The sequence below is a fragment of the Priapulus caudatus genome, unplaced genomic scaffold, assembly GCF_000485595.1.
Source record: "Priapulus caudatus unplaced genomic scaffold, Priapulus_caudatus-5.0.1 Scaffold67, whole genome shotgun sequence".
NCBI lineage: Eukaryota > Metazoa > Priapulida > Priapulimorpha > Priapulimorphida > Priapulidae > Priapulus > Priapulus caudatus.
In genome coordinates this window covers 455,938-468,250 of record NW_014577128.1, presented here as the reverse complement: position 1 = coordinate 468,250, position 12,313 = coordinate 455,938, and the positions used below count along the sequence as shown (strand labels likewise).

At 45.5% G+C, this 12,313-nt stretch overlaps 1 protein-coding gene across 1 annotated transcript in view; it reads right to left on the bottom strand.

Annotated features, from left to right (window-relative positions):
* LOC106821279 (deleted in malignant brain tumors 1 protein-like) overlaps positions 1–12,313 on the bottom strand; it is a 47,463-nt gene that overhangs the window by 31,875 nt on the left and 3,275 nt on the right. Inside the window, exons 5-19 of the mRNA XM_014826021.1 lie at positions 11,836–12,026; positions 10,716–10,860; positions 9,824–10,008; positions 9,109–9,253; positions 8,751–8,926; positions 8,213–8,372; positions 7,708–7,895; positions 7,246–7,390; positions 3,687–3,859; positions 3,110–3,266; positions 2,586–2,767; positions 1,911–2,064; positions 1,243–1,415; positions 832–1,003; positions 156–340 (exon numbers count right to left, since the gene is read on the bottom strand). Of these exons, the coding sequence (XP_014681507.1) occupies positions 156–340; positions 832–1,003; positions 1,243–1,415; positions 1,911–2,064; positions 2,586–2,767; positions 3,110–3,266; positions 3,687–3,859; positions 7,246–7,390; positions 7,708–7,895; positions 8,213–8,372; positions 8,751–8,926; positions 9,109–9,253; positions 9,824–10,008; positions 10,716–10,860; positions 11,836–12,026 (2,531 nt within the window). The remainder of the gene's footprint in view (positions 1–155; positions 341–831; positions 1,004–1,242; positions 1,416–1,910; positions 2,065–2,585; positions 2,768–3,109; positions 3,267–3,686; positions 3,860–7,245; positions 7,391–7,707; positions 7,896–8,212; positions 8,373–8,750; positions 8,927–9,108; positions 9,254–9,823; positions 10,009–10,715; positions 10,861–11,835; positions 12,027–12,313) is intronic.

Below are 12,313 nucleotides of genomic sequence, written 5' to 3'. Positions count from 1 at the left end.
CACACACACACACACACACACACACACACACACACACACACACACACACACACACACACACACACACACACACACACACACACACACACACACACACACACACACACACACACACACACACACATACACATATATATATATATATATATATATACCTGGGCCGCTGTCTTCGGAGCACTGCACCGTCGCCATCTCGAACAAGCTGCAGTTGCGCGATCCCCAGCCGTTGTGAGCACAGTCCTCGATGCGCAGCTCAGACCCGCTGCAGTGAACGCGATCCATCCAGTAGCGAGGATTAATTACGTCATGAGCCTCCGGGAGTCCTACGGTGAGCGCGATGCTGAAGCACAATTAACGACAGATTACCGCTTGCGTATAACCAACTTCTACACTCGAGAGTCAATAGTCAGTAGACAATAGTCAATAGTCAATAGTTAATATTTAATAGTCAATATTTAATAGACAATAGTCAATTGTCAATAGTTAATAGACAAGAGTCAATTGTCAATAGTTAATAGTCGATAGACGTCAGTTCTTAGTCCATTGTTAATTCTCAATACTCAATAGTCAGTAGTCAATATTCAATAGTCAATAGTCAATAGTCAAAAGTTACTAGTCAATAGTCTATAATCGATGTTTTTCGTTTGTTTGATTACCACACGCTTACGTGACTGTCGTTTTCATGAAGGTGTTAACGCCAGTCACTACCCTATAGAGTACGTTTTTATACATTTGTTTGGTTTACATTGCTGCGCAATGAGATGATGTGAGCTGAAGAACAAGGGATATTTGTAGTCGTATATAAGAGCAATGTGAGTAAAAGAGTCGCACCTGAAACCCAGCTGTCTGCATGCGACATTACCGGCGGCCATACTCCATGAGTCGCCACATATATAGCGCCATTCCCCGGCGTGCAGCACCTGCAGATTTCCGTGGCTGCTGGCGCCACCTGCCAACCTTAGAGTGGGCGCGCTCTCGCCGGCAGATGGGGTCGTAACGGACGCTGCGAATCAACACAAATCCATATTCGATTATCGATTCACGGGGGAAAATTGCCAAATAAAAATAACGAGTCGGGGAAAAAATGTAAAAAGACTTTAGATTAATCGTCAGTGATGCGTTGTGAAAAACGCACGAATATAATAATACGTAGGGGAACTACTTAAACGGAGCATGGTTATTAAATCGGACTGAAGCGTCACTCCTACTGCCGCCATCTTGTCGTAAAGTTGTCGCACTTACGGGTATCAGCACACACGACACCGGCTGCCTCTCCGTTATCGCAGTTGTTGTTGCCCCATCCACCGTGAGCACACTGAGACAGCATCGTTTCCGTGCCCTTGCAGCGGACATCGTCCAGCCAGTAACCGGAAACGCGGCCATGCTGTGAATTTCGCGTCACGCTGTTGAGATTTCTATTGTATAAAGAGAGAACTATGAGAGCAACTGTTCAGTGAAAGTTGAAATACAATTTCTGCCCTGAAACGGATATAATGACTCTGGCAGATACATTTACGTCTTTTAAGCACGCACGCACACGCACGCACGCACGCACACGCACGCACGCACGCACGCACACGCACGCACACGAACGCACACGCATGCACGCACGCACACGCACGCGCACATGCACGCGCACGTACGCATACACACGCACGCACGCGCACGCACGCATACACACGCACGCACGCACACGCACGCACACACACGCACGCACATGCTTAACATCGTATCGAGATGGAGCAAAATATAGAAAAACCTGACGGGGCTACCACGCACTGACACTAGTTGTTCACCGCATTTCACCATCAATAACATTTTTCATCAAAGCGCAGGAGGCCCCGCTCCATGTGAAACTACATCCCGTGGTGCCCTCCTATGTGCTTCTTGTTTGAAATACGTCTACTTACTGGAAGCCCAGTTGTCGGCAGGCGACGAGGCCGCTTGCCTCGTCCCACTGATCGTCGCAGACGCTCAGCCAGCGCGACTCATGAAAGATCATCACGTTGCCGAATGTCCTGTTATCGCCGCCAACGATCATGATGTCACCCTCCGGGTCGACGTCTGTTCAGGTGACACACGCAGTACGCTTTATCAAACACACGGCGACTTCTGCACAAGCTCGTGAGCGTGATCGTCTGACAGTTACACCGTTTGAATTCACATGTACTGGCGCATACACACGCGCGTGAATTGCTTACACATTCGCCAAGCATATAACCTATCGATTAGGTACATATTAGAGACATCACTACCCTACCAATTTACGAGGAGCTCTTGTATGTAGAATATATATATATATATATATATATAGTAAAAACACACACGAACGCCCATGTAGATAAAAAACAAATGTTACAAGTAAGTAGAGGATGTTTAAATTTTAATTTGCTTTAATTTAATTTGCTTAAAATAAATTTTAATTAAAATTTAAACACCTTTTACTTATTTTAAGCATTTGTTTATATATATATATCAGGAGTTAATAAAGACAAATATTGTCTTTATTAACTCCTGATATATATATATATCTGAACAGAGGTGCCGCAATTCGATTTGGTATATTCGAACGACGGGCCACGTACCGGCAACGTCCGGATTGGCACAAATGACACCGGCAGCCTCTCTCGCCGAGCACGAAACCTTGCCCCACATAGCGTGTGGACAGGTGTCTATCTGTGTCTCAGTGCCCGAACACGTGACATTCGTGAGCCAGAAGTTTGAAACGATTCCGTAGTGCGATTTCTTAGTGATCGTGTTGACTCCGCTGAAATCATAGGTATCCGTATTTTCGATTAATATTAATAATAATAATAATAATAATAATAATAATAATAATAATATATAATGATGATGATGATGATAATAATAATAATAATAATAATAATAATAATAATAATAATAATAATAATAATAATGCACATGCGTGCTAATATTTACATGCGTGCTAATATTTACATGCTTATACGGCATGCGAAAGTAGGACTGTCCTAGACCCAAACTGAATACTATACTTATAAATTATCGGTAATGTCGGCAATCGGTGTCATTGCAGATGTCGACGGCTGTAATAGTTTATAAGAGTTGGCAGCAAAGAGCTTGTTCTTACGTGAAGCCAAGCTGCTTGCAGATGACTAGTCCGGAATTGGTGTCCCATCCGCTGTCGCACACGTGGCGCCACTCGTTCGCAAAGAACACTTGAACGTTTCCGTAGTGGGTGTCATGTTGCCCGAGGTGATTCTCAAGCCTCACTTCGACAGGAGTCACTAACAGAACGCTATTCGTTGACTTCAACGTCCAGTTTCGATGTATATATATATATATATATATATAAATATATATCTCTATATATATATATATATAATCAATAGCAAATAGTACCTATCGGCACCTAATATCTATCGCTGTCATAAGCCCAATTACTGCACTGACATTGCTGGCATCTAATCGCGTCGTTTGCAACTATGTCATGGCTTTTGTGCGATAGACACGCATGAAAACGTATGGTCGGGTGTCGCATACGCAGAATGGTTATACGCGAGCGTAGTTGAAAAGCATAGCGTATCATATTTGGAGCGATAGCGATCATTACGTGGCATCATCACGGCGAATATACTTTCAACGATGTACACAATATCAAGGGAGCGATCGGATTCACCCATCTAGAGGAAGCATCGTAAACGTACCCGTGTCAGTGCAGGAAACGCCAGCTGCCTCGGAGGGACCACAGTTCTCCTTTCCCCAGCCCGCATGCGCGCAGTCTTGTATCGATGTCTCTGTACCGTTGCACTCAACGTCGTCAACCCAGAAATTTTCCGCCGGACCGAACAAGGACTTTATCGTTGCATTTGCTGCCGCTCTACGATGCGATAGTAGTAATAATGCGATAAAAGTTTGAGATATTACAGATTCTTCTCACTTTAATTCTACCTATCTATCCGTGCCGTTCTGACCGTCCATTTTTGTACACACCTACACGCTTGTGTCCATCTATTCACGACCAGTCATACGTCCGTCCCGGCACCTCCGTCGCGTCGTCGCAAGCCGTTCGTTCGTCCGTCAATTCATCCATCCAGATCATTTCATCCACCCCATACATCAATTCAATCCATCCATCCATCCATCCAACCATACTTCAACCATGCCATCCATCCAATCCATCCAGTCCATCCATCCATGCCATCATACCATCCATCCATCCATCCATCCACAATCATCCATCCATCCATCCCCTCCATCCACCATCCATACCAACAACCATCCATCCATCCATCCCATCCATCCATCCATCATCCATCGATCTCATCATCCATCCAATCTATCCATCCATCCCATCCATCTCCATTCACCCCGATAATACCATCCATCCATTCCCATCCCATCCATCCATCCCATACCATCCATCATCCATCCCATCCCATCCATCCATCATCCAGCATCCCATCCATTCTCCATCCATTCATCCATCATCCATCCATCCATCCATCCCATCCATCCATCCATTTCAATCCATCCCATTTCCATCCATACTATCCATCCATTCCATCCAACCATCTATCCATCCATCCAATCCATCGCCGACGCCCATCCATCCATCCATCGCATCCATACCCATGCCCATCCATCATCCATCCATCCCATCCATCCATCTGATCCATCCCATCATCAATACCACTCCCATCCATCCATGCCCATAATCCATCCATCCATCCATCCATCGCCATGACCACATCCATCCATCCATCCATCCATCCATCCATCCATCCATGCCTCCATCCATCCATCCATGCCCATCCATTCCATCCACCATTCATCACCATACCATTCCCAACCATCGCATGCCATGCCATCCACCATTCCATCCCTCCCATTGCCATCCTGGCGGGCGCCCCATCCTAACGGAGGCAGACAGGCTCCACCAGGGGGACGCGCCCGCGGCCTCCAATTCCATCCATCCATCACCATGCCATTCCCCCATGCCCATCCATTACCACTAAGCCCATCGCCATCCGCCTATACTCATACATCCAATCCATCCCATCCATCCATCCATCCATGCCATACATCCCATGCCGATTCCATCCATCATTCATACCACCATCCATCCCCATCCATCTACATCATCCATCTATCCACTCATCCCATGCCATCCATCGCATTCATCCATGCCATACCATCCCATCCCATCCATCCATCCCATCCATCCATCCATCATCCCATCCATCTCATCCATCCTCCATCCGCATCCATCCATCCCATCATTTATCCATCAATCTCATCCATCCATCCATCCATTCCATTCCATTCCATCTCCATCCATCCATCCATCCATCCATCGCATCCATCCATCCATCCATCCCCCATCCTCCCATCTCATCCATCCATCCATCCATTACATCCATACATACACTCCAATCCATCCATTCATCCATCATCCATCATCCCCATCCCACTTCATCCATCCATCATCCCATCTATCCATCAATCTATCCTCCATCCCATCCCCACCCCATTATCCCATCCCACCCCACTCCCCATCCATCCCACCCCCACACCCCCATCGCGCCATCCCCACATCCATCCCACCACAACTCCCCCGCGATCATCCATCCATCCATCTGCCATCCCATCACCCTCATCCATGCCATCCATCCATCCATCCATCATCCATCCATCCATCCATCCATCCCATCCACCATCCATCATCCCCATCCATCACCATCCATTCATCCATACCATACCATCCATCCCACCATCCATCCATCCATCCATCATCCTCCATCCATCCATCCCCCCATCCATCAGCCATCCATCCATCCCATCTCCATCCATCCATCCATCCATCATCCACTTCATCCATCCATCCCCATCCCATCCATACCATGCCATTCCATCGCATCCATCCATCCCCATACATCCATCCATCCATTCCCATCCATCCATCCATCCATTGCATCCACCACTCATACCATTCCTCATCCATCCCATGCATTCCATCCATGCCATCCATCCATGCCATCCCATCCATCCAGACCAGTGCCATCCCATTGCCATCCATCCATCCATCCATCCCATCCATCATCACCATCCATTCATTCCATCCATCCCAATCCATCATCCATCCATCATCCATCCATCCATTCCATCCATGCCATCATTCGCATCCATCCATCCATCCATCCATCCATCCATCATCATCCATCCATCCATTTCCAATCCATCCATCATCCACCATCCCATCATCCACACCATCCATACCATCCACCATCCATCCCATCATCCATCCATCCATCCATCCATCCACCATCCATCCATCCAATCCATACCATCCACCATCCATCCATCCATCCATCCATCCAATCCACCCATCCATCCCATCCATCCATCCATTCCATACCTCCACTCCATGCATCCATCATCCATCCAATTCATCCATCCATCCATTTCATCCTCATCCATCATATCCATCCATCCATCCATCCATCCTCCATCATCCAATCCATCCACCATCCACCACCCCATCCATCCATCCATCCATGCCATTCCATCCATCCTCCATCCATTCCATCCATCCGCACCATCCATGCCATTCATTCAATTCATGCCATCCATCTATCCATCTCCGATCCATCATCCATCCACCTCCATCCATACCATCCATCCATCCATCATCCATCCATCCGCCCATCCATCCATCTCATCCATACCATCCATCACCATCCATCCCATCCCCATACCATCCATCCATCGCCATCCAATCCATCCATCATCCATCCATCCATCCATTCATCGCCTCCACCATCAATCCATCTATCCATCCATCCATCGCATCCATACATCCATTCATGCCATACCATCTCATCCATCCATCCATATAATCCATCATCTATCCATCCACCATTCCATCCATACCATCCAATGCCTCCATCCATGCCATCCATGTCCATCCATCCCCATCCATCCAATCCATGCCCATCCCAATCCATCCATCCATCCAACCATCATTACCATCATGCCATCCATCATTCCCACATCATCGCATCCATTCAAGTGTCCATCCATCCATCCATCCATCCATCCATCCATCCATCCATCCATCCATCCATCCATCCATCCATCCATCCATCCATCCATCCATCCGTCCATCTATCCATATATCTACTAATCTATTATTCTATGATATATATACCTATCCATGTGATTTTTTTACGTCGGAATACTAGTGTTATTACATCACACGCATACCTAAATCCGAGTTGTTTGCAGGCTACCATAGAATCGGCATAGTCCCACATGTCATCGCAGACAAAACCCCACTCGTAGTGGTGATACACGAGCACATTTCCTTGTGAGGAGTTGCCGCCGTCCAGCCGAATTGTCACAGTGGGCGCTAAACATACGGTCAAGACAATCGGTAAAACGATAGAACGCGAGAAGATTTATGGATATACACTCTTGACTTCAGGAGAAATTCACCGGAAAGCAACTGGTAGAAAGTGCGATTAGGATTGCGACGCACCAGCGCTAGCGATGATGCTAAATATTTCCGAACCGACTATTCATTGAAATAGACAGATAATTATCATACATATTGTTATTATATATGTATATATATATATATATATATATGTATGTATATATATATATATATATACATATATGTGTATCGTTACACATCGTTTGGCGATAGACTGTAATATAGCCTACGTTCGAGCTCCGCGTCCCTGCTTGTGCACTGTACAGTTCCTATCGTGTTGTTCATGCATTTTCTTCCGAAGTCAATGTCACATTCAGCAATATTTCTCTCGGTTCCTCTGCAGGTCACGTTATTCACCCACATCGATACGGGGCGACCAGTCGCATGCTGTGTATTAACGCCTACACTCTGCACACCGCTGCGATATCAGACCAGGATAAATGCGGACGTTACGCGTTTTCAAAACACTGGTAATGCCGGCACCCATGCAAGAGATCTGCCAAGCGAAACGCGTTTCGTTCCTAGATATCACCTTACATGCTCATCTCGCGAGCACTTCAAAAAACTGATTTAAAATCTGCGCGTTCGGCGATGCCATTTTGTGGAGGTAAAATGGGAGCATGCTGGAAAATTTCGTTATGCGACGAAGGCGTGATAGACGAGCACAGCAATTGCGATGATATCAACGACATTGATTTATTGATAATTGAACAACAGTTCCAAACAGTAGTATACCTGAATCCCACTTGACGGCAGATGACTGCGCCTTCGTTCATATCCCACGTGTCATCCGCGCAAATCCAGTACCATTTTCTCCCGTACATAACTTGCCCCATGCCGAAGTATTTATTGACGTTGCCGAGTGACGTCATGAGTCTGACGTTCAGGTCGACGGCTAGATAGGGACGAGAATGGGACAGTAGACAATGACTAGTAGCAACATTCACACTTCGTGCTTAAACTAGTCAAGATTTCCAACATTTAACAACTTTTACTCATGGTCGCATGTTGGTTGAGCTTGTTTCTACCGTGTTAGCTTTACACTATTTGACTCTTTGCGGATAGTTCAAAACAGAACCATGATTATGGAGCTAAGATAGCTCACCTCAATAACTGTGAGATCATTATTAGTACTATTAACAAGGCGCTAAACCTCCGGGAGGGTGACAATGACACTTCAAGAATTAATTGCTGTTTGTTGTTAACGTGTTTTTAGTTCTTCAAATATACTAGCGAATACTAGTACTACATAATATGAAACCGTTTAGCTTACTTTCGTTAGAGCAAATGACACCGGCAACTTCTGTCGTTCCGCAGTCATTTATACCCCAGCCACGATGAGTACACTGTTCAATGCTTTCCTCATTTCCCGTACAGTCAACGTTGTCAAGCCAGAAACTAACGGAACCCGGAGAATAGTGGGACTTGACAGTCACGTTCTTAGCTGTTCTGTAAAGTAAAATAAAATAACGGAACTGTCAACTGAACAGGGGCCCGCACTGTGAACGCACTCATATGAGCCTGCTATAAATATGTCGTAACGTACTTGAAAACCGTTTTAAACAATTTAGTATTGATCATGTTGAACTAGCATAACATATGTATTCATGTGATTAGGAATAAGTTCTTACAGGTATCCCAACTGCCGACAAACGACTATCGCGTCCCGTATGTCCCAGTCATCATCACACACGTAGCGCCATTCTCCGTAGCGAATCACCTCTACATTTCCTTCCGATGTACTGTTGGCATTAACAAGCCGGACAGTGTAATCTCCTAAATAGTTAGCGCACATAAAAAAGCGGTAAATTAACATACGAGTTAAATCAAAATTACTGACATCACATAACAAATTAACATTAAATCTACAGCAACTACAGGCGTAGGCCTATGTATATATCCAATCTAAAATAAATAGGCAGAAGGCAACCGACCTCGTCGTAGAGATCGGGTTTTTATATGCATATACTACGTAATAAGTAAGTTACGATTACTTTATTCGCGTTACGAAACGAATATTAGCGCTTCTTACGTAATTATTCAAAATAATAAACAAAGTTTTGTTTTTTAATCTAAAAACTCCCTCTCCCAGTGTGATTCGCGGTACGGAATTTCGCGTTATGAACAGGATTTTTTGGAACGCGTTACTTTCGTGTCGCGATGTATTACTATACTTTTGCACCACGGCAATTATGAAATCACGGCATTATGTTTTTAAGGAAGGAATTCATACTCTTTAATACCATGAACAGTAAGTATTCTCCGTGGATGCTTACATATGATACAGCGCAAATTCACCATGAGACCTACACATGTGTTTGACAATCGTACATAACGTGCACTCACCTCCGGGTGTGACAGTGTTAACACACACGACACCCGCGGCTTCACCAGGGCTACAGTTGTCATGCCCCCAGTTAGTATGGCCGCAGTCCTCGATCCTAAGTTCGTTGCCCGCGCATCTAACCTCGTCGAGCCAGTAGGGCCCTGAGCCTCCGAACTGCGAGTTTGACGTTGCATCAGCTGCAGCCCTTTATGCAGAGGAAGAGAGGCAATGCTGTACAGATATATTGCAAGCATATTATAGAGAGTACACGGGGGTCATGCACGCGACGCCGTTATTCGTTTTCAAACGTGAATAAAAACACGACCACGCTGACAGAATATTGCAGCGAGTTTTGGAAGAAGGAGTTATCACTCAAAATAGGTCCAGCCAAAAAAATTGTATTAAAAATTCCGTTGCAATATATTCACCTTTAACAAACAACGGTAACAAACATCTGACATAACTGAATCATTTTAGGATTTTACGCTTGCGTATACTCGTATACGCGTGATAATAAAGAAGACTAGTCGGGTTTACGTCTATTCGACGCAAAGTGAGCATGGGATGATAGAAGCGGGATATACGTTGAAAACAGTGCTTGTTATTGCCGCTATACGGCGTTGCTCTCCTGCCGAAAGATGATGTTGATAAACACTGTCACGTGACCTGCGTCGACTCTTTTGCCGAAATTATAAAAAATTGCGCGCCAATTTTAAATATTTTAAAATTTATTTATCAAGTCGATATGATCAGGCAAACATGTACTTGATAGACATGGTATGAATTTTTTTCTGATAGAGAAAGCTCGGAAAAGGGGCACAATCAAGTATTTAATTTTCATGAGCAATCACAAAAATTTCGTTTAGAAAATGTGTGAAGCCATCTTCGGCGCGCATATGCGCGTTAGCTTACTTGAATCCGAGCTGTTGACAAGCGATCGTTGCATCAACGATATTCCAATTATCGTCACAAATGTAGCGCCACTCTCCGTTGTAGAGGATATGCAGATTACCACTTGTCTCGTTGTTGTCTGTCAATCGCAGTGTTACCGGCATAGCTGCAACGAAAACGTTGTCAAACTATACCAACGTGGGGACATTGTCAGCAGCATGATTTTATCTTCAGACTTATCCTACGCAGAACATTCTCGTAACTTTAGGATCGGACTGTGAAAGTTTCGCGTGGACAGGACTGCTATACGTGTACCTGGCTCGTGTGCGTACATGTGCCTTACATATAAGGAATGTATAGGTGCGGGCAGAAGGGGTGAACAGCCTTCTGTATCCAGGAAGCGCATAGCGATATAGAAATGCGCGAGCGTGTGTGCGTGAGATTGTGCGTGCGTGTGTGTGCGTGAGAGTGAGTGAGAGAGAGAGTGTGTGTGTGTGTGTGTGTGCGTGTGTGTGTGTGTGTGTGTGTGTGTGTGTGTGTGTGTGTGTGTGTGTGTGTGTGTGTCTGTGTGTGTGTGTGTGTGTGTGTGCGCGTATGTGTACGCGCGCGTGTGTGCGCGTTGGAGGCGCTAAACCATTTGACATTCCGAAATATTTGTCGGTCTAATATAAACAGAAACACATAAACCGCGTGCAAAAGATATTCATCCACTGGACGACCGCATAACATTGTAAACGCACTTGTAAACTATAGGTCACCCAGCGCCCCCTGTCCCTTTTCGCCGGTTGGGTTCTGTCCCAAACATTCCAGCCGAAGACACAGGAACACAGAGAGCGTGGGTGCTGTGACAGGAGGGATGTTCCCGCTAGGATAGGAAGGAAAGTGTTGACGCTATGATTAGGGGAGGAGGCGTTGGTGTTGTGATGGAGCGTAGGACACTAAAGTCGCGATAGGGAGTGTATGCCGTTGGTGATGGGATGTGATTTAATGATAAGCCTCTCTCTAAATGAAAGCAATGAGTATACGAAATAAATACATTGATAATCTAATAGCGTTCGGAATTAAGAACGGCGCAGTTTCGCAGCGAGCACATTATGCAGCGAAGCTTTGCTAGTGCCGCTGATCTAGTGAGATTACGTACCGGCCTCAATTGAGGCATTTACGGTATCACAGATAACGCCTGCCACCTCGCCTTCACCGCAGTTCTCCTTCCCCCAACCCGAATGGTCGCATTGCTCCAGTGATGTTTCCGTCCCAGTGCAGTTTACGTTATCCATCCAAAACTTTCCATGTTGCCCATATAAAGAGCGGTTAGTCACGGCCAAGACGCCACTGTAACGCAAATAGAATAAAATACAACACAATGCTTCTGATGAACGATGCAAGAATCGGTATAAGGTGATACAAATATTTGCAATACTACAATTGGTCATTTATTGCCTCTTTATGATACGCTTTATGTAGGTAACCACACACACGCGCTCACACATACACACATACACACATACACACACGCACACACACACACGCGCACACACGTACACACATACACACACACACACACACACACACACACACGCACACACACGTACACACATACACACACACCCGCACACACA